This window comes from Malurus melanocephalus, unplaced genomic scaffold (genome assembly GCF_030028575.1).
Source record: "Malurus melanocephalus ecotype Western Australia unplaced genomic scaffold, MMel_1.1 scaffold_102, whole genome shotgun sequence".
NCBI classification, from domain to species: Eukaryota; Metazoa; Chordata; class Aves; order Passeriformes; family Maluridae; genus Malurus; species Malurus melanocephalus.
Window position 1 is genome coordinate 1,255,273 of NW_026623334.1, and position 21,420 is coordinate 1,276,692.

General features: G+C 45.4%; 1 protein-coding gene across 16 annotated transcripts in view; it reads right to left on the reverse strand.

The window, feature by feature from the left end:
* Positions 1-959: 959 nt before the first annotated feature.
* FBRSL1 (fibrosin like 1) overlaps positions 960-21,420 on the reverse strand; it is a 490,798-nt gene continuing 470,337 nt past the window's right edge. For 4 of the 16 annotated variants that reach the window (XM_057369098.1, XM_057369097.1, XM_057369090.1 and 1 more), the window contains 11 exons: positions 20,822-21,057; positions 18,666-18,716; positions 17,606-17,701; positions 14,153-14,224; positions 13,540-13,578; positions 12,628-12,699; positions 11,295-11,427; positions 8,280-8,357; positions 6,791-6,874; positions 5,559-5,799; positions 960-3,584 (listed from right to left, as the gene is read on the reverse strand). In XM_057369098.1, the coding sequence (XP_057225081.1) occupies positions 2,351-3,584; positions 5,559-5,799; positions 6,791-6,874; positions 8,280-8,357; positions 11,295-11,427; positions 12,628-12,699; positions 13,540-13,578; positions 14,153-14,224; positions 17,606-17,701; positions 18,666-18,716; positions 20,822-21,057 (2,336 nt within the window). In that variant the 3' untranslated portion in view covers positions 960-2,350. Of the gene's footprint in view, positions 3,585-5,558; positions 5,800-6,790; positions 6,875-8,279; positions 8,358-11,294; positions 11,428-12,627; positions 12,700-13,539; positions 13,579-14,152; positions 14,225-17,605; positions 17,702-18,665; positions 18,717-20,821; positions 21,310-21,420 lie in introns of all 16 variants that reach the window. The other 12 variants (XM_057369099.1, XM_057369086.1, XM_057369100.1 and 9 more) reach the window with 11 other exon arrangements.

A 21,420-nucleotide genomic window follows, 5' to 3' on the forward strand; every position in this document is an offset into this window, starting at 1 on the left:
GCCTATTTTGTTTTAAGCCTCCTTTCATCAGATTAAGGACCCTGCTATTTTATTTCATTTCATTTTTTCACGCTCGGTAATTCAGTCACACGCGAGCCTAACCCCAGAAGCCGTGACACGCCGTTAAAGCGCCGCCGCTCGCTCCAGCAGCCGCCGGGCGCGGGGATTTGGGGCACGGCTCCGTGGGGAAGGCTGGGGAACACATGGAAGTGAGAGCAGCGCTTGAGGTGACATTTTCCTGAGGTGACACCGGCAGCAGGATCCCTCCAACGAGCTGCTGCACACGGGCTGTGTTTCCTTCTCTGTCTGTGCTTCCTTCCCCGGCTGGAGATGGTGGATCAGCCCCCGGGCTGCGAGCTGGAGATGCTGCAGGGCTGGGGGCACCGCTCCGCTCTACTCCCCAAAAACCCCCAAATCCCCTCCAAAGGGGGTCATGGCCGTGTTCCTTCTGCTGGGAAGGATTTACCGGCAGGAGCGAATCCCTGTCCCCGCAGCAGCCCCTTCCGCCAGCTGCCTCCTCCCAGCCGTCAATAAACCATTAGCCTCGAGTCAACAGCGCTGGCTACGACACACAAACACTCAACTGCCTTTTTCATCCAAAATCAATGTTGTATTTATCTTCATTGATCTACAAGGAAACTGAATGTTTAAAATTACAGGGGGTGCAGGGGGGAGGACGGGGAGGGGGGGAAACAAGAGTTACAGAGCCAAGAAAATAGTAGCGGATGGCTGAATTAACTAGAGAGAAAAAGCCCAGGATATATAAAACATGGACACTGAAAAATAAAATAAGGGAAGGGGGGATGGTACAGCAAGTAAAACATGGCAAAATTTACATATGGATGAAAAGTAAAATTGGAAATAAAAAATAAATCATGCCAAAAAGCAGTTCAAGGCAGAACCACACTGAAACAAACATTTGCTTATGGTCTTCATGTACTATAGATAATATATCAGAATTTCTTTTTTTTTTTTTTAATCAACCATTAGACTTTTTTTTTTGCACTCCTAAAATTCTACTTTGTCTTGTATACAGATTCCAATAAGAACACTGCACAATTAGCACAAGGGGTCCACGGAAAATTGTCCTTGCTTGCCAGCGATCCTGCCCACAACACAAAAAAAGAGAAAAAAAAAGGAAAAAAAAAATAAGGAAAGGGTCTGCCGCATGGTACTGTGCCAGTTCCATCTGCTTTTGCCAGCTTGAAAAGTAGGAAACCAAAATTCCCTTCCAGGAGCGTGTGTCTTTCTCTTTCCTTGACGAACTGTCCCTTGTGTTTGTACAAAAAAATTCAGTCTTTCTTTTTTTTTTTTTTTTTTTTTTTTTTTTTTTTTTTTTTTTTTTTTTTTTTTTTTTTTTTTTTTTTTTTTTTTTTTTTTTTTTTTTTTTTTTTTTTTTATTTTTTTTTTAAACCTTCCTCCCCCCAACATCCACTAAGACCTGCCTCCAAGTTCTTGCATAGTTGAAGTATATATGCCATACTGAGCTTTCTGAGTGTGAATTTCTGACTGTGACAAGAGTATGAGTTGTAACCATGTTAACAAATAACCAGAGTGGTTCTAGAAACCATTTTTATAAAGTCTACCTATGTTAAGAATTTAATATTGGTGTACATTTATATTAACAGAATATTTACAGTTTGTTTTTTTTTTCGTTTAAAACAAGAAGTCAAAAAAAATTCCTCTTAAATTTCTGCATAATATAATAAGGCAAAAAACAAACAGTTTTGTACATTATTATTATTATTAATATTTTAATATATATCTGTAACTTCGGTTCCAAAGTACCAAGGTAAGTGATCAATTGGCCTCAGAAGGGAACCTCACAGTGGACTGTAAAACTACAGTATTTCCATAAATAATACTTTTAAGAAACCCTGGGTATTTTTTTCTTAAGGATCTGAGGCCTTTAGAATGCAAATTTAACTAAAAACAAAAGCAAAATTTCTTCTTTTTTTAAGTGAATAAAGAGCACAAAATTAAAAAAAATACAAATCCATTAAAAATGTTTCTCACATTTGGGAAAAAATGTACAAACTTGATATTCTTAACTCATTCTTTTTTAGCACAGAAACAAAAAACAAAACCAAAAATCAATACCTATATATTAAATTCCCATTCTCAGCAACCTTCTTGTTGGAAAGTCCCCAACCCCATTATTTATGGAAATGTGCTTAACTTCTACAAATTTTACATTAAAAAAAAAGTTTACAGCAGTGCATTTTGTAAAAGGTTTGTTTGTTTTTTTTTGTTGTTTTTTTTTCCTGTTTGTGGTTTTTTTTGTTTGTTTGTTTGTTTGTTTCCTTGCTTGTTTTTATGTACAGGTGAGTTTAAAATTCAATGTTGGGGACTATCGTGCCTCTACTTCTTTGGGGTTCCTAGAGGGGGAGTAGTCCCTGGACTCTGAGTTTGTGAGTGGAGTAGTCCTGCGAGGGGAGGCAGGTCTGGTGCTGCTGGCTGGTACGAGAGGCGGCGGCGCGCTCAGTGCTGCGGTCGGCGGGTTCCTGTTCAGGATCCCGTTGTGCATGGCAGTGGATGGGCTCAGTCTGGGGTAATGCATCCCGCTCAAGTGAGGCATGAAGGATGGCACGTGTGCCAGGTGGCTTTCGATGGGGGACGAGTGCAAGTGGTGCATTCTGGCACGCTCAAGTTCTTCCCGTAAGTGCAAGCGCTCGCGCTCCTCCACTTGCCGCAACCGCTCCTGCTCTCGGCGGGCTTCCAGAATGTTCTCGTGGTTGTAGTCGTGTGGCTCCCGGTCTCTGTAGGAACGGTCATGGTCGTAGAAGCCAGAGGTGGTAGGAAACCTGTGGATAGGATCCGCCCGGAGCTGGAAGTCCATCCGGCGGTGCAGGTCTAAGTTCCGGTAGGCTTCTCGCAACGGGTCCCTCATCGGGTCCCAGGAAAATCCGGGATGCGGCAGCCTCTCTCTTCCTGGCAAAGGGTTCATGCCTATGAGCGGGGTCATCATCCTGCTGCGGTCCAGCACGTTCATGTTGTTCATCTGGTGCACGCTGCCCATGGAGATGGGCATGGAGGCAGCCATCGAGTGGGGCAACGATAATCCATGGAGAGTGGGCGGCGGGGGATGCTCCACTGACCGCGAGTGCTGCGAAGGCTCGGACCCAACCACCAGCACGTCACTGTCTTCCTTCCTCTCCTCCTTGACTTTGATGTCATTCTTAATCTTCTGGAGGTCGCTGGGAAGTTCTGTCTTTCTCTCCATGTCCTTGCTCATCAGATTGGTGAGCTTGAGGCTCTCACTTAGTGCAGGTTTGCTGTACGGGGATACAGACTGGATTACTGGCTTTGTGTTGTCCTCAGAGGGTCTCTTATCATGGCTTGGAGTTTCCTTCACYGGGGATCGGCTCTCTTTGATCTTGTGCTCAGCTATGGGCGGCTCTCTCAGCCGGTCAGGGTGCTCTCTYTCGGGCTCCTTGGACCTCTCCCTGTCCCCGAGGCTGACCTGCCTGATGGCATCGCTGGAGCTCTGGCTGTTGCTGCGGATGAGATTGCTGATCTGGTGCGTCACTGGGGCCGATGCCGGCGAGGATCTGTTTGAATGCCTGTTTTTATCCATGAGGTCTCTGTGAAAAGGCAGAAGGGATGTACTTGGTTATGTGTGAACAAACATATACACGTGATGCTGGGTACTCTAAGACTGCTCAGGGAAAGACTTGGAAAGCTCAGCAAACACCAGCTACAGCTGCGACACTGTGCTAAGGGACATCACTAGCTGCCTCTACATACTTCAAAGACAAAAAGAGTTAMATGTTCCCAAATGTGGGACTAAACTGGGGATGTGGTTGGAAGAATACTATATTCATCCTAAGAGAAAGACTTGTTTCACTGAGAAATGTGAGAATTTTATTTTTCTTAAATAAAAAGCTAATTGTGTGTTCATGTGTACACCTTGCTGCCAGACAATGGCCTTCTGAGCTGTAAAACTCAGGTTCCTTTCCCAAAACACAGATGCAGGCACACAAAACAGAAGCCTASAGCAATGTGTGCAGGTCCTTCCCAAGCCAGCCTCCTTGACTGCACGCAGCCATAAGGTGAGGCTGATTTTCCTGCAGTTTTTGTTGTTGGCAGTTCTTGCAGGTAAGCCAGGTGCTTCAGGAGAAACATCCTTGAATCGGCCACGGAAATGAGTAACTGAGCTGTGTTTCAAGAGGACCTGCTGTGATAAACAAGGGGTTTGATGACAACATCCATGGTTTAGAAAGAGAGGCACGAGGGTTTACATTTCCAACTGCACCTCTGCTTCTGAGCAAGCCAATTAGTCACAGTTAATCCCACCTTTTTAACAGGGGAATAAATAATGCTCACCTTCTAAAAGCACTTTGCTCTGAATGAGAGACACTTTAAACGCAAAATATGATGGTGTGATTGAGAGAACTGCATTATGCAGCTGAGAGGCTCACTGATGCTTAAGTTTTACGCTGTGTTTGCTTTTGAGAGCTGTGAGACCCGAGCACTGAAAGCTGGAGGTGTTTTGGGGAGTTGTGTAAGTATTTATCCCCTATGATTACATTTGCTAACCCAGCTTTCTTCCGCTGTGGTAGTCCTGATTGCTGGTCAAGGATGTGGTTTATTAAAACTATGTCCAAAGAGGGATGCTGGGGACAGCTTAGGCTGAATTAATAGAAACTAATAGAGCTGTTAACCCCTATGTGAACACTCTGGAGAGTAAAGTAACCTTGGTTTGCAAGTGAATTAATTCCACTAGAGTCAAGAAGGGAGCTTCCTACCTGATATCTGTGCAAGGGTGTCAAACAATTTAACATTTAAAGCAAGGTGGTTTTCAGCCTGATGCTTCCATATAATYTTGTTCACAGGTACTGCCTGAAGATCTTATTAAAAGCACTCCAGGCAGACKATGAATCCCTATCAGTAGTCAAGCACACACATCTAATGCTTGCAGGCTGTTATTGCCCCCAGAGAAGTGGCCTGTTGGACACAACTGGGCTCTGAAATAYAAAGGGCTTCACAGCTTCAAAACTSTGAAACTGGGGGCTAATGAAGTAACCATAGCCCAGGTGATACAGGCCTGTCATCATTAATRAGGGTTTGCCCACAATACCATTTTTTAAAATCAGTTTTGCTAATAGATTCATCCCCACTGCTCCAGATACAGGCATTTGCATTTTTGTCTCGTTAATGTCCAGCTAACATTTGAATTCATCAGCATATCTGTACATTAATGAGAACTACGACTGTCTCCAAAGGACCAACACAATGCTGCCTTCATGATTTCAGAATACAGAGCAATCCTAAAGCAGCTGCACTGAAAAGAGCCATGTATACACTGACAACAGTAACACACCCAATTCCTCAGCCTGGTGCTTTTTGTTAATTTGCAAATGGGGTACCCTATTTCCACAGAAGACAAATCGTAAAAGGCAAAAAGGAATTATTTTGGTGTTGCTAGTACTTGTGCTTATCTGAGGAGAAAGCCTATCAGCTGTTTCAAGGACAAACAACACTTCAGGAAAATCAGAAAAAATACACAGAGGAAAAGTAATACTAGCAGGAAGCACTCAGAAGCCCCCGGTGCTCACCTCTCTTTGTCTCTGTCATCTTTGCTCAGAGAAAGATCCCTCTTCTCGGGCTCCCGCTCCCGCTCTCTGTCCCTGTCATGGTTTGTCACCGAGGAGCTTCGCTCCGAATCCGTGGGCTTGGGCCACTGGGGAGGTGTTGGGAAGGACGGCGGGGTCCGGTGGAGTCTATTCCATGGCTCATGGGGGTTATTGAAATTCTGCAGGTTTGGGCCGTCTTTGTGAGTAAAAATGTTGTTGTGAGCTAGAATAATGGCAGGGGGAGGAAGAGTTAAAAATAATTCAAACCAAATCATTACATAGATATTTTTCACGATATTAATCACAACCAGAACTGTTCCTTCAAGACTTTTCAATGGTGAGGGGGAGCTATAAGTGAGTGGGMACAGATAATTCCAACACTGGGTGTTAAGAGCCACCAGCTCTTTTAAGGCTGTTGYTGGAGGAAGCTTTCTACATTTCAATAACTCAGAGACTACTGAAAATGCCCAGCTTCTCTTCTCCCCCCACCCCAGGCAAGGGCTCCAGCACAAAAGCAGTATTTTTCCTCAGCTCCTCTCTCTCTGGCAGAAACTTTAATTTGTGGCTAGTTACAAGCAATCAGCTGCCAGCAGCTGATGCTTCAGGGACTTTGTGTTGAAGAAACCAGTCTATTTGGTGGTATGTATGTGTGTGTATAAACACAGAGCTTGGCTGTAGGCTTTTCAGAACAGTCACTTGATTTTCCTCCATCCATCTTCAGCTGACTCCTGTTGCACCATGAGATGCACAAGCTTTCTTATGTGTGGCTCTCAAGCATGTTTTGCCTMCAGGTAACATATTTTTGAAGCAAAATAATTTAATGCAGGTAATTTGAACTTCAGAGGTTACAGAGGACATCTACACGAATTAGAAGAAGTATCAATAGCTGCCCCACTGTGCATCTTCGCTGGGGAGGGGTGTTACTTTAGGTCCTCGCAGGGTCCCAGAGAGTTTTTGCAGCTCCAGGGCCCCCGTGAGCACACAAGGTACCACCCCTCAGCAGTGAGGAGGCCCAGAGCACAGCTACTGATCTCGGGGACACGCAGAAAAGCTCCCACCGCAGAGACCTGGAAATCTTAGGTGCAGTGTTTTCAGATAGGAGAATGGAGGTTAGGAATTAAACTTCTTTAAAAACTACCACCAGCTGCTGTAAATATTAGCATGTGGCTTTTCTGGAAGGGATGTTTGTCTGCAGTAACCCAGCCAGTACTTACTCAGAGCATGACTGCCTAATCCTCCAAAGGCATTGCTGCCTAAGTTCCCAAGGCCGCTGAAGGTGCTTGACCTGCTAAATGGATCTGGAAAGGCAAACAGGGATTTAGCAGGCATTTAGCCAAGAATGTTGGAGAATGAAACGCACCCCTCCCCTTCTTAACGGTTTGAATCCAAGTAGGATTAKGCCAGACTTTAAGCTGATCCTTCTCATTGCAAGGTTCTTTGCACAGAAAATTCCCATCATGTTAAAATGGAGAAGGGATTCAGTGCTCACTCTGCAAACAGGTGCTGTAATAAACTTTTGTATTCGAGACAGAAGCGAGCTGGAAATTAAGGTCTAATAGCTGAAATTAGGGTGGCTGCTGAGCTATAACTCTTTTTCCTTATCAGTACTAATAGTAGAAACACTGCAATTGCCTTGAAAGCAGRATCTCAGCAGGCCCCATGGCCAGCACTGAGGAGATGCATTGTCTTGTTTCTGCCTTTTTTCCCAGTAAAGGCACCCATCATAAGAGGTTCCTCTCTGAGAACACATAGCCCGACTCAGGTTTCAACACTCCAGAGACAGGTATGAGTTAAATCCTACCAGTGTATTTATCTTCCTTCCTGCTTGTCATCTCTCAACAACTCCTCTTGCCCACTGGCTTTCTGACTGTCCCTTCCAAGCCCTTAACCTGCCATGTTACAGGAGGTAATGCTGCTCTCCACTTCCTCAAAGATATCACATTAAAATATCAAGGCACATGGCACAAATAGCTAAAATCCTTAAGCAAACAGCTATTTGCTTATTTACTTATTTTAAAACAGATGCTCTTGCCCTTCCTCTTTGATAYTAAGTAGCTGAGTGACTTGGTAGAGATAGTTAATTTTGACCGAATGTTTAGGAATTGATGTAAATCTGGATATTTCCAAGAGAAAACAGTCTACTGGGTCATGTGGCACACCACATTACTGATTGGATGAATGTTACTAAAACATTAATCAACAAAGCTTGAACTTGAATTGGCAGTGAGCTGCTTGTGAGCTTCTCAAATGAGGAAATTTGAGAAAATCAGGCTCTACTTACTGCCAATTAGAAAACTGAAAGGCTGGCAAAATGTGCAGGACATCTATTTGCCAGGAACTGCTCCCTGAACTCTTTTAACGAGCCTAGACAAGAACTTTCATAGGTGGGAAGTGGTACAGGAGGAGCCCATTTTAAGCTGAGAATTGTTTATCTTTGCATAGATTTCCCCCATTTCCTCGGACATTCAGGAGCACAGGACTCTACAGCTCACATTGTGGCTCTAGTGCAGTGTCACAGCAGTGCAGATGTGACAGTTCTGCACTGCCCTCTTTGTGAGACACTGAGGGGATGAGAAGCTGGCCAGCTTCGGGATCCTGAGGCAGTTTGAGCCTTTCCCTCCACCAGTGCTGCAGTGCAGGAGCACATCGAGAGCCAGAGTGGGGCAGGGGGGCAGGGGTGGAGGCAGGGGCACTCACACTTACCTGCCAAGTGGTTTGTAGGCAGGAAGCTGCTGTGGTGAGGCGAGGGACCAAAAGGGGTGGTGGCTGGATGTGTCGCACCTGCGAGAACAAGGGAAAGTTTGAGTTCAGGGGCAAGCAATTCCTTCACACAGAGCTCCTGGCCAGCACATCCAACMACTGGATTCAAAGGCCAGATTCARACACAGCAAAGGCACRGGAAGACCCCAAACCCYKGCTGAGYGAGTGAGAGGTGGATTTCYCTGAGCCCCACYGAGGAGTCTGTCACAGRGCACTAAGGCAGGAGGAGACCTTACACTGAGCTGCTGCTCACCTGGAGAAAGGAGGAAGCCAAGCCCTTTGTCTGCCATTTTCAGTCATTACTCCATGTTTACATTAAAAAGGGTCAGCCCAGGTTATGGGCCCAGGCAGAAGGTKCTCGGAAGTGACTGATTYGAGTCCAGATGAGACACCAGCTAACRACAGGCACRCAGGGAGCATCAATCATGCCTCTCCCATGAGAACTCCAGCCACGCTCTCACATATGGCTCTGCATCCACAGGCTCCCCCCTGGTATTTTTCCCCCTCCTAGACACTGCTCATTGCCATGGTGCCGTGCTTCCCCRTGGGAAAGAACACCACAGCCGAGCATGCTGGATTACATGAGGCTGAAGAGAGGGGGAGGACAGGGCTGAAACAAGCAGGCCTGCCCTGTATGTCAAGGGGGACCAGGCTCATGCAGAAAACTCTGCTCTCCTTTCACAGTAGAAAATTATTTTCTTTCTTTTCAGGCAGGCATATRTGAACCTGAATGGGCTGGCAACCTCAGTGTGAAATGTACTGGTGTCACCTGTCACTGAGGTACATGGTCAGCCCCTGACCTGGCCTTCCTTGCTGACAGAGCCCAGCCACTGATGGTCACTGTAAAACACACTCATGTGTCCAGAACATGAACAAACTGTGAAACCTGAGAGAGAAACAGAGCTCTGTGTCCCACACCAGCTTGGGCACCTCAAACCTAAGCAGGCAGAAAATAAGTTGAAGAAGCTTAAGAGAGACCACGACAACGAGACCTATCTAGTACCTCTCTATAAACATTCTGACTGCTCCAATGCTTCAAGACGGATGGAGACTGTCATCTTCCTAATCCTTTAAGATTTCAGAGGGTGTATAATGGATGGGAGATTTCTTCAAAGGAGACGGCTTACAAACTCAACTACAWGGGCTGATAATAAAAAATCCTCCCGAGAAAGCCAGGAGCAGCGGCGCAGGCTGTCAGGCAGTTATTAAATAGAGCGTCTGCCAGGCAGCCCAGCATCCGTCCTGGAGACAGGTGGCCCTAAGATAACTTATGTCTCCCCCAGTAACCAGGCAATGCAGCAGAACCAATGATTCACATCAACTGCACACGTGTTCAGGAAGGTGAAAAGAATGCCTGGGATATTCCAGAGTAAAAGATTTATTCCTCYATGGATTCCAGCTGCAGTGTTTGTTCACGTTGACAGCGCTCTTTACCTGGATTTACCGTGTGATGGCTCTTGTGATTAATATACTCACAAGCTGTCRTAAGGTTGGTTCTCTCTAGTGAAAGTTTTCTATTAGTTTGCCTTCTTTAATGTTTCTATTCCATACTATTTCCCCTCTTGCTTTTATGAATGTAAAACAAACCATGCTTGCCGCTTCTAAGGGAAAAAAATCCTCCAGGTGCCAGCTGGACTGGTGCTTTTCTGCCTGTTAGGGTAACTCTGTCCAGAACTGCCTTCAGTAGCAAAACCAGACATGACACAARGTTCTTGTAATGACAACACTGGACAGACTGAGGACTGTGATAAGGAAACATCTGCCATAGGAAAACAGCCAGGGGTTTGTAAATATGCTGTGCTTAYGCATCCAAGTAGATACCATAAAAATCTTGGCCTTGTACTACCCAAGTACCTTTATAGAGACCAAAATAAGGGCAGCACCCTACAATGCCATTCATTTCAAACGGGCTGAATCAAGGCTGAATATGATCAGGTCTGCACTGAGTTAGGGTGAGTGTGCAATAATGCATCATAAAACCAGAGTAACATCACAGAAGAAAATGACATTATTTGCCGATTAATGACATACATAAAGACCTATGTCACATCTCATCAACTGATGCAGATCAGTCACAACTCAGACTCTGGCACCTCAAACACAGAAAGAAAATGTGAAGAAGATGATGGGAAAGTTAAGCTTGGGAACAGAATAAAAACACCATTTGGCACTTGGTAGACAGATGTCCACAGGAATCCACAGAGAAATACAGATGTCCACAGGCTCAGAGAAATATAGCCTGTCACTTCCTAAACCAAAATGTGAGAGCTGCAATCTCCCATGGTCAGAGACATCGAGAACAGCAGTGAAAGGTACTGCCCTTTGGTAATTGCACAATTGTAATTACTTCTCCAACAGATTGGAAAACAATTGATCAATGTAAACTATATTTGATTCTTTGGGTTTTTTTTGTAAATTCAATACATCATTTTAAACCCAAGACTTTGCTGAACTTGTAAAACAGCAGAATTTTCTACTTAAAAACCAAACACTTAACAAATACACCTTCTGTGATACTTTCAATGCTGTTATTGAAGTTTTCCTTTTACAAAAAAACCCCTTGTTTTCCGAAAACAAACAAAAGCTTGGTGAGTGGAGAACCTGAGAAGAAAAACATGGCAAATATAAAAGCAAGAAAGAGACTGGGGCCACTTCCAATCTCATGCAATGGAAACATTTTCAAGTGTTTTTGTCAAAATCGCTTTTAAAAAATCACTCTATAGCCTATTAATCAGGCACATAAGAAGCAGCTGCACAGACAGGTCTGTGAGCCAACTGCTGCAGCTCAGAGATGTGTAGAGGATCCTGCACTGCAGGTGCTGGCAGAGCCCTGGTCACAGCAGTGTCTCTGCACCCCTTGAACCAACCTTGCTTCTATTTTTGAGGCACATGTAGCTGTAGAGACACACAGGACATACACTGACTATTTTTAATCAACAAGGAATGATCTTCCCTTACCTGTGGTAGAAAACAGAGGCCTGGCAAGGTCTTGTGGATAATGGAAGCCTGGAAACACTCCAGGGGCGGGAGGTCTGCTGAACAGGTCAAGTTTACCACCTATCTCTAGCTTGTGGGGATCCAGCTGCATTTGCTGTCAAATGATATAAAACAATCTCATTACACACTTCCTTTTTTCATGGGAGAAAAAGAGAGGGAGGTAAGGCTCACTCCTGCTCAGCCCTGCCAGGGAGTGTTAGAGAGAGTGACAGCAGTATCTCCGGTCACGCAGTGCACCGTGCTCTGCCAGGCTCTGCGGGGCCATCCCAGGGCTGGGGGCTGCAGGGGRCACTCAGCCCCTTGGCTGCAGCAGGAACATGATACACACAGTGCGTGCCACCCCAGGAGCACTCAGAGCTCTCAGCCTGACAAAAAATCCTCTGCAGGCACAAAGCTGCCGACAGAAGCCTTGAGAGCTGGGTGATGGGCTCGTCTGCGCTGCCTCTTCAGTTTGAGGGAGACGTGCCTATGCTGTGCCCTTCCTGCAGCCAGTTTAGCTCAGTGTGCAGGCAAGGGGCAAAGCGTGAGGGCAGCTCTGTGGCTCCTCAGAGGCTACTTTTCTCCTCGCCCTGTCGGAGTGAGCATGGCCAGAACTGCACCTTAGTCATGGAAGCCTATCAATGGCTTAAAGATTATGTATTTACTTATAAAAATATATGGACATAGACTCCTTTCAGAGGCACCTGCTTAAGCAYAGAATTAATTAATGGGACAAAAAAACTACTCCAGGAGCTATGAAAAAACAAAACCTACATGAATCTCCTTGTCAGCTATTCCGCCTGCCACAGGGAGCCTTGTGCCTGCAACGGCACCCCAGGGCACCTACATCCTGTTACCCCTGGAGTGTTAAACCCCCTCCCTCTGCCCACCATCACAGCAGCACAGGGAGCCCCACAACCTCCAGCACTGCTGTTATYAATGCACTCTCCTGCTCTCTGCTCTGTAATGTTCTTCACGGCATTGGTCATTTCATTACCTCCTCCACAGGAGGTACTAATGCAGAAGGGAAGCGACGTTAAAWGCGCATGCTTTGCAAAAAAATATGGACTTGGGGGAATTACTCTCCCCCTTGCTTTCTTCCCTTCTTTCTGGCTGTACACCCTTCCACTCAGCTCCTTTGCCCTCAGATAAACTTTACAGTTGCTACAATRAATGTTAAAGGAGTGTAAGTATTAGTTAATCAATACGGGCAAGCTTGAGAATCACTACAGTAACTGCTTCCTGCCCATTACTCACTCAAATACAATCTGTAAGCTAAAAGACTTGGCTCTGTTCCAGAAACYGTCTGAATTACCTTTATCTTTTGCTGGTGATGGTAGATCTGCCAGGCGATCTGTACATGAACCGCACACCACTTCCCTGGTTTCTGCAGTGGAAAGCACAAGAATTTAGATTAATTTATATGTTAGCAATCTACATCAGATAGAACATTTCATTTCCCTTACTGTCAACCAAGCAAGCAGCTAAGCAATGAGAAGGCTGATTACTAAAACGGCACAATGGGTGATCAACATTTGCTTCTGCACTGCTACAAATGATGTTTAAATTAAGAAGGAAACAGGAAGAATGTGGGATATCTTCCCCATCTCGTGGACATCTGAGATCCTGCCTTGTTCTTRCCCATGTGAGCTCCCCCCTTCCTAAACTGGAATGAATGGCAGCAAAGAACAGTGTGCCATGCTTAAGAGAAGGCAGCTAATGGTTCAGAGTTCTGATTCTGAAAGGAGCCCTGTTCATTCACCCCTGCTGCACTGCAGGCTAAGTCATGCGTGGTTATTATGGCTMCTGGCTTTTGGGGAGGAAAAGGGGACGGCCGAACAATCCCCAGGATGAGCAGTGGCACAGCTGAACAAGTGCTTGTTTTCAGCTGAGCTCTGGCACTCACTGTTCCACTGCTGACGTGGAACATCAGCACATTGACCTAAGCCACCACGAATGTGCTCGCTGGTGAATGTCTGCCCATGCTCGCAGTCATTTATTTCTGTGACCCTCATTTCAGACCGTGAACTATTAATGCACATAAATGGATGCAAAATAAGGCTGGGGTTCAACCTAAATGTTATTAATCAGAATTGGCAGAGAGCTGACTGACATTTTGCTTTAAGTAAAGGATGAGCATGAAATTTTCTTCTGGATGTGTTAAATTGCAAAAGCACATGCACAATATTCCAAGTGTATAAATATGTATATAAAATCCCCCACAAACCTTACTTACTCTTACTGGAGGCCTATAAGGGTCTGACACCTATGGAAAAAGCAGAAAYAAAACAATCAGTCTTTCTGAAACTAGCCAATATACAGAAAGGTGGGGAACTTCCTTCCTCTGAACAAGTAAAAGCATTTAGAAAGCAATGTTCCAGAGAAGTCCCCTGTGACATGGGAAACCTAAAAGGCTTAAAGAAGGCTTAAAACTTCTCTTTCACTCCTTRAACCAAACTCGAGCAGAATTTTATGATAAACAAAGCAGCTTCATGCCAGCAACTGAACAGTGCCAGTGCTTTTCTGAACCTTGTAATCATTCCGAAATGGAGCACATAAAATTACTCTCCAAGCAATACTTAGGGGAAAGATATTGAAGGGGTTTCCTGCCCCATTTTCCTGTGATTTTTCAAAGAAGCCAATACATCCCTCTGAATTCACAACTGTATTGGAGGGTTACTGTCCCACCAGAAAAAGGAAACTTCTCCCCTGACTGCATGTTCCCAGTCTAGAAGGCCAATCTGCTCACCAGCTTGCTCTCTTTTTTTTTTTAATCAGCAATCAGTGTGTTTACTGTAAATCCAGATAAGCTGAAAAGAAGGTTAGGTACTGTTGCCTACCCCTGGAGTCTTCTGCAGCAGCGTATGGTGGACTGTGCCTGGTCTACCTGCTACATCAATAGGGTTCGAAGTCTGAAAGACAAGAACAGAGCRTGAATAATACTGTATCATACCAGTGGTACATTTAACAACTCTATCTGATGTTAACAGCATTAATTAGTGCATGTTTGCACTGCGCTTTGAACACGCATATTGCTACATTAGTGCTAAATGTTATCTCTTACTGACAGCCAACAGCGTTTAACCACCATGTCATTTATCATTACTGAGCAGCAGGAACAGTATTCCAGCACCCCTAAGCCCCACTGAGATCACACCCCGCTGTGCTGTGCAAGTGCATGGGAAGAGACAGTCCCTGCTCCCCAAGCTTATTCTTTAGATAAAAYAGGCAGCAGGTAGGAGAGAGAAGGACAGAGGTGGCCTGACTCCCTCCATTTTTCAGGCAGCAACCAGCACTGCAGTCAAGAACAGGCTATTTCAAGCTTCCTATTCTATTCCCATATTTCACACTCTGGACCATGGCCCCTCTCTGACTGGGGCCAGGTAACAGAATGCCTGAACCAGCAACAGCCCATCTATTTGCTTGGACAAGGCTAAACCAGAAACCTTAGAAGGTGCTTGTGGGTCTTTTATAGCTTTGCGTTGTTTACCCCATCATTTTCCAGGAAGAATTAAACACCTCATCGAATCCCTATTCCTCCTCCTCCTCTGGATCCCACCTGTTGTCCTGTCCTAGATGATCCCCAAGAACCCGTTCATCTCCTCACTCTGGCATTCATCCATCTCCCACTCCCAGAGCAACTGCACCTGGTGCTTCTGCACAGCTGAGTGCAGAGGGGTTAAACCTCATTCCCCAARAGATTGTTTCACTCATGTTTTAGGYCAAATCAYAGCAGATTTCCAACAGCACAAGGCATGAGTATAATYGTGGGTGTGGGAGGGAAGGTAGGTTTTAGTTTGTCCAAGGCTATGTGACTTCCAGACTCATTAAAAAGCCAATTCTTGTGTGTGTGTGTGTAGGTRAGTCAATGCACTCCCCAGGCAGATCAGAGCTCTCAGGGCCTCTCTTGACAGCTGAGGTAGATAYAAGGTGGCAAATAAGTTACAGCTTTCATACAGGCAAGAGCTTCAAGATCACAACATGTTAATAGCATGGTGTCATCCTGTCCCTTTGTCCCCTGGAGAAAGACGTGAATGCYTCCTCCAGCAAAGTAAAGGGAATACTTCTGACCTTTTCAAGTTCTTAGCTTGTGAGAAACCGCCTACAGGAAACTCGCTGAGAAATTTACCGTCAGCCTGGATTTATGTGCAGTGCACTCACATGCACAGCTGTAGGCAACTGCCATGGGAAGGGGAAAAACAAAACCAAGATCTCTGCTTTGGAAAGCAAGAAGTGCAGGAGTTGGAGTGCCAAACCCAAATCATCAGCTCTGCAATGTTTATGAAGGCTTTAGTCAAACAGCTTGGGAGGGAGAGAGCATGGAAGAACAATGCAGTAACCATGACTGGAGTGGCTGTGCCTAGAGTTCAGCTCTGCCTCCTCTGGGAAACTGGGAAGTGATGTGCCAAAGCAGCAGATCCATTTTTCAACCTATCCCTCTCTTTTTCAGATATTAGATTGTATGTAAATACTGCACTGTCCAGAGATCAAATGATGTCAGTGATTAACGATGGCACTGGAGTGTGACCTCGCACTGCTTAAACCCAAGCTAGCAGATGTKAGATGTATCTATCATTAAAATTAATTAAAAGCTAGTTATAACAGCACTAGGACCTGCTTAAAAATGCAAAGGGTCTGTGCTCACTTTTTTTTCCTCGCTATGTAACTGCTCCTTGGCCTAAGGGCACTTTACAGTGAGATGGGATCTGTGAAGCTCTGCAGTGAAGATGGGAAGCAGAAGAAGGTGCCATTGGTGTAGCAGCAGCTCCTCTTTAACAGGAAGGAGCCTTATGGCAAAACAGCCCTGGCTGCATGTGGGCAAAATCTGGCCACCTCCCCTTGATTTGTACAGCTCCTTTTCTTGGAAAATCAAGCTTGTACCCGGACTCYGGGCCTGTAGGAACTGCCTGGCATCCYGTGCAAGGATAATAACAATTAACARTGGCAGACAAATTCCATCAAGGGATGGTCATGTTCTCTCTCTTKCTCCTTCTGCTTCTATGAACTGCTCCTTCTCTAGGCCTRCAGCCACTRCACACAGAATTCCTGGTGAACAAGGCCATTTTACAGATTATGCTATTTGTATGTATCCCTAAAACAATGTCAAGGATTTGATGGGCACTGAGGAAATACTCTGGCTTCCATTGAAAGCATTAAGGGGAAAGTTTGTAAAAAGGCTTCAAAAAATTTGAAGCAGTTCTAACTACTGATTTCCACCAACATCAGTGAGACTGCTGAGGGAAGCACATCCCACAGATCTGCCTGGTGTGGGTACAGAAAYCACCTTCCAAATGTAAACAGGAATGGCCTGGCTACAGTGCTGGTCCTTCAAGCCTTCTTACACACTAGCAGAGTTCTATGGAAATGCAGTTCAAGGTAAGAAATCTCTAAAATCACAGCACGTAAGGAAGCTGAACATGCCACCTTACAAATGCAGTGCATGCTTCACTTTTGAACAAATGCTATATAGAGACAATCCATTATTTTTTGTTTGGAGAGATTCAACAGTTTTGGTACATTTAAAAATGATTAATAGAAAGAGCATGTCTGGGAGGGAAAAAAAAGCAGTGCACACCACAGAATTTGCCAAAAAATGGGGGTTATCATGGCAACATTTCCAAATGCCAACCAATGCTAGTTGTAAAGACATGTTACAGCTGCAGTGCACCTTTCAAACACATTATCTCAAAGAAGCTTGCAGGCATTAATTAACCCTCACAAAAACCACTGCAAGGTAACTTTATAGATGASGAAGCTGAGGAACAGAAGGTTTAAGCGACTTGCCCAAGGTCAGACAGTGTAGGAGCTGGGAATAAAAATTCAGCTCCTTCCCAATWGCTCTACCCATTTACAGCAGTCTCTCCCTACTGTTCCCACACTTGTGCAGTCAAATTCTCATTGTTTTTTCTGGGAGTAAACACAGTTTATCTTTTGCAATCTCAGACCATTAGATTTATAAAATGATTTGGGACTCATCGGTCTATTACGAGCTGCAAATATTTCAATCAAAATAATGCACTTCACTGTATGCTTCTCCTCCAGTTTCAGCAGACCTCCCAAGTGAACCACTACATCCTTTCCAAGGAAGGATCTGCMGTGCCAAGAGAAAATTTCTGCTAAAGTGTTGGCTGCTTTGTGCAGAGGATGCTCACAGTTCTGTGGGATGATCCTTTCCAACCCTGTCCTGCACTTCTGCTATYCAAATCATGTGCTGCAAAATCACCAGAGACACACTCTGAACACAGTTCCTCTCCCAGCAAAAGAACAAAGCCTTCAGAAGAAGAAGTTTGTACCTTCGGTTGAAATGCTCCCTGAAGTGACCCAAAGGGACCTGAATGTGGAAGCATGGGTGGCATTCCAGGCATTGCTGGAGGATAGGTTGGAAAGAACTACAAAAGAAAAAGAGATGCTTATGTCACAGGATGACTTGAACAATAATAATGGAGGTAGGTGCCARGCCTGGCACATACAAAAATAGTACTGTGCTGACCAAGTGCCACAGTGAAAATACACAATAAATTTGCTTTCAAAATTTTTTAAGAGCAAAGCCAAAACTTGAAAAATGCACTCATCTGATAAATTTTCTAGATAGTGCTGAACGAGTGTGCCTTTAAAAATTGTGGACTACGGCAGGAAGCACAGAGCATAATTTGGGGTTTATGTTCACTTTCCRTTAACTTTGCATTTTTCTGCTGTTGCAAACAAATCGATCCTGTTTTGAAATGTGACCTGCTTTAATTTTTAAAGCAAAAAGAACCACAAGATGCTGCATTGCACTCTAACCACAGGCAACATGCACACCACCTTGTAGTTGTGTAGGCTGGGYTGAATTTTGCTTAGGCCTCTCCTGAGCACATACAGCAGTTTTACAAGTCCCAAAACGTGTCATTTTTTTGTGCTTTGGAGCAGTGGGGAGCACCAGGAAGAAACCACCAGTCTGACTTACTCCTGTGACCTGAGCAAAACCTTGTGAAAGAGCCATGCACTCCGGGCTGCTGCACTGGGAGAAGCATCAGCTGCAAAGGTACTGCAATGACCACTGATTGAGCAATTCCTGCGCATTCCCTGCCATCCCAGGCACAGCCATACAGAGCCGCAGCAGCAAAAATGCAGGAGACAGAGAATTAAAAAAAAAAAAAAAAAAAAAAAAAAAAAAAAAAAAAAAAAAAAAAAAAAAAAAAAAAAAAAAAAGCCCAAAGGAAACGTTCTACCTTCAAAACATAAAAACCAAGACGGGGAAAAAGAGCTTTAGAAATGAATGGATCAAAACACTTCTCATCAATTGAAAACAGGCAAAAGAAGAGCAAGCAGAACCATTAACAAAGAAACCAACTAGAAAGGTGAAGCACTCACGTTGGAATGTCGAAAGTAAGGGTTGTCTAATTTGGGAGCGTACTTGTCAAACTGGAAAGAAAAGAGAAAAAAAAAGGAAACAGGTGAGTTTGGTTTTGGCAGCAGCAGACACATCAGGATTTCAACACAGACAAACAATCATGGCCCGTGTGTAAGCATTTAACAGAGCAGAACTGACTGGTTATTTCTTGCACAGTCACTCAACAGGGACAGACTGACTTCCCCAGGCTCACAGAGWGGAGCCCCCAGGCCACGCTGGCACTGCCACAGCTCACTGCAGAGCCCTGAACCAGGCACTGCATGGCCAGGCCCCTGCTCTGGGAACAGAGCAGCCCTGACACTGTAGGGCAGAGAAACACAGGGACCTTCAGCTCCAGCTCCAGATCTGCCCCTGGACTGCTGAGCTAGACCACAGACTAGCAGGTAAGAAACATTTTCCATGACACCCCAGCATCTACTGTGGGGCAGCAAATACCGATTCCCGTTTTTTTGGGTACCTGTAAGCACCAAAATTCTTTGGGAAAGGGCTGAATCTCTTTAGATACACAAATCTCGAAATATTCCCCCTTCTCTGCAAAAGAGTATCCCAGAGAAAAGGTRATGGTAAACCTTTTCCATTCCAGCATGGGGTTTTAACACCTCCATGTGTGCAGTCTGTGCCCCGTTTGCCCTGTACCATCTTGGAAACAAACCCAAAGCACACACACATTGCATTTCTGAACAATATGTACATTCTGCTGGGGAGGAGGGAGYGGGGAAGAAGGCAGGGAAGGGAACTGTAGGACCCCATGAAAAGCTGCTTATTTGGCAAGTCAGCTGCTGTTTCACACTCCTCTGTGTGCAGGAGAGCAGATTTGTAATTTCATTAATTACAGTTATTACTGGAGCCATGTCCCCTCCAGTGTAAATACCATAAATTACCAAACACATGCAGCTGTAATTTCAACACTCTTCTCTGGTGTTGGGATTAGCAGACCTGATCTAGTGGAATATAAGAAGATGTGAGTGAAATATAACAAAAGAGCCTTGCAAGTTGTTTTCGGTCTGAAGGCTGACATCAGCGGGCATGGGTGGGTGGGGAGGGAGCTGTTCACAGGCTCGGGTAACACAGTTCTTAAATAACACAGGAGACTTCTGAGAAAAGGTTCAGGATTGTTTTACACAGACCAGGGAAAGAAGGGAAGGTGTTTACACACAAGTACATTGAGCAAACACCTGRGGCTGGATTTTGGGTGGATAATATTGCTTTTAATTGTCTTGCTGCTAAGCAGATTATAACACAAGAATGTCATTGGGCAGGCAGCAGTGGGAAAGAGAAGTGGGAAACACCGCTCCTTGAATCCTTGGTTCTTCCCAAATGCTGCTTTTGCTAGCCTTAAGGAGGGCTGTTTCTGCATTTTGGACACAGTGTGAAACTGCGAGGGGGAAAAAAGCTCAATCTTGTGCTTTCAATCTCACAAAGTAATTGCCAGAAATGGGGAGAGAGTGCGTTTTAAAGTACTGACAAAATCCATTTGTAGCAGATCCCTAACAATTTTGTAACAGCTGCAGCAAAGTCCCATTGTGTTACAAGCAAATTCAATGACAAAATGCTTATTACACGGCCAGGAGGATCTCTCCCAGCAGAACCAGCCACACACAAATTAGTGCTTGTTGATGTAATCAAGTAATAAAATGCCTAAATCAATACAGGTCGGCTATTCAGAGGAAGAGGGACACAACTGGTGTCAGATGAGATGCTGCACTGTGGTGAGAGCTCTGGCTAAGCCAGCACAGTCTGCCCTGCACCCAGCAGTTGTGTGGGCTGTGTTTGGGGCTGGAAGCCACCCATACTGTGGCATCCTGGTTGTTGTCTTTTGTTGTGTCAAGGCAGCTGGCACTGGGAAAGGTGGAGTAGAAAAACACAGCGGGACACACGAAAAGGAAACAAAAGGAATTCTGGACTTGTCTCCTGGGTGCTCTGTCTGCTCATGGGTAACAGCACGGGGAACCAAGAGGCTTGGTGTGGGGGCTCTGGCTGGAAAGGGGGTCCCTCTGGGAGTGCTGGCCTCCAGGCTGGAAGGGCAGGGACAGCCTGGCTGAAATGAAGAGGGCTGGGTTTTGTTTGACAAGAGTGGGTTAGGCTTTTTGACCAGAGATGCTCTACTTATCCTCACATTTTGGGCTGGGGTACGCACCATGGGAGGTGCAGAGGGCGGCATGAGCGGCGTCTGGGGCAAGCTGGATGGAAAAGGAGTGAATGTGTGCTGGTGGGTGTGTTGGTGCTGATGCGTGTGTTGGTGCTGGTGAAACTCCGCTCTCAGCAGCGGCACCGGGCCAAGTGAGGCAGCGGCCCGGTCCGAACTCTGAACCAAAAACCGGTTGTTCAGCTCTTGCCTGAGCAGTTCGTGATCTAGAGGAGAGAGAGAGAGAAAAAAAAAAGACACAGAGGCCCGTGGGCCTGTGAGTACCACAAAGACGGAGGAGAAAGAGTCAATATTCACCTGGCATTCCCTGTTTCTGCAGGTCATGCTGTGGTGGTTTTCTACGTGAGGACTCATTGGTGGAGGTAAGAGAGATGCCTGTGACAAAGTACCAATCAGAATCCCCGAATGAGGCTGGCAATACATGATTGGTTGGTTGAATGATATCAACAGGCTGGTATCTAAAGGCAAGAGAGAACACCATGAGTCATCACAGCAGAAAACATCATGGGGCGCGCACCGCGCCCGGCCCGCCCGCGGACACCGCCCCCGCCCGCCTGTCCTCCCGGCAC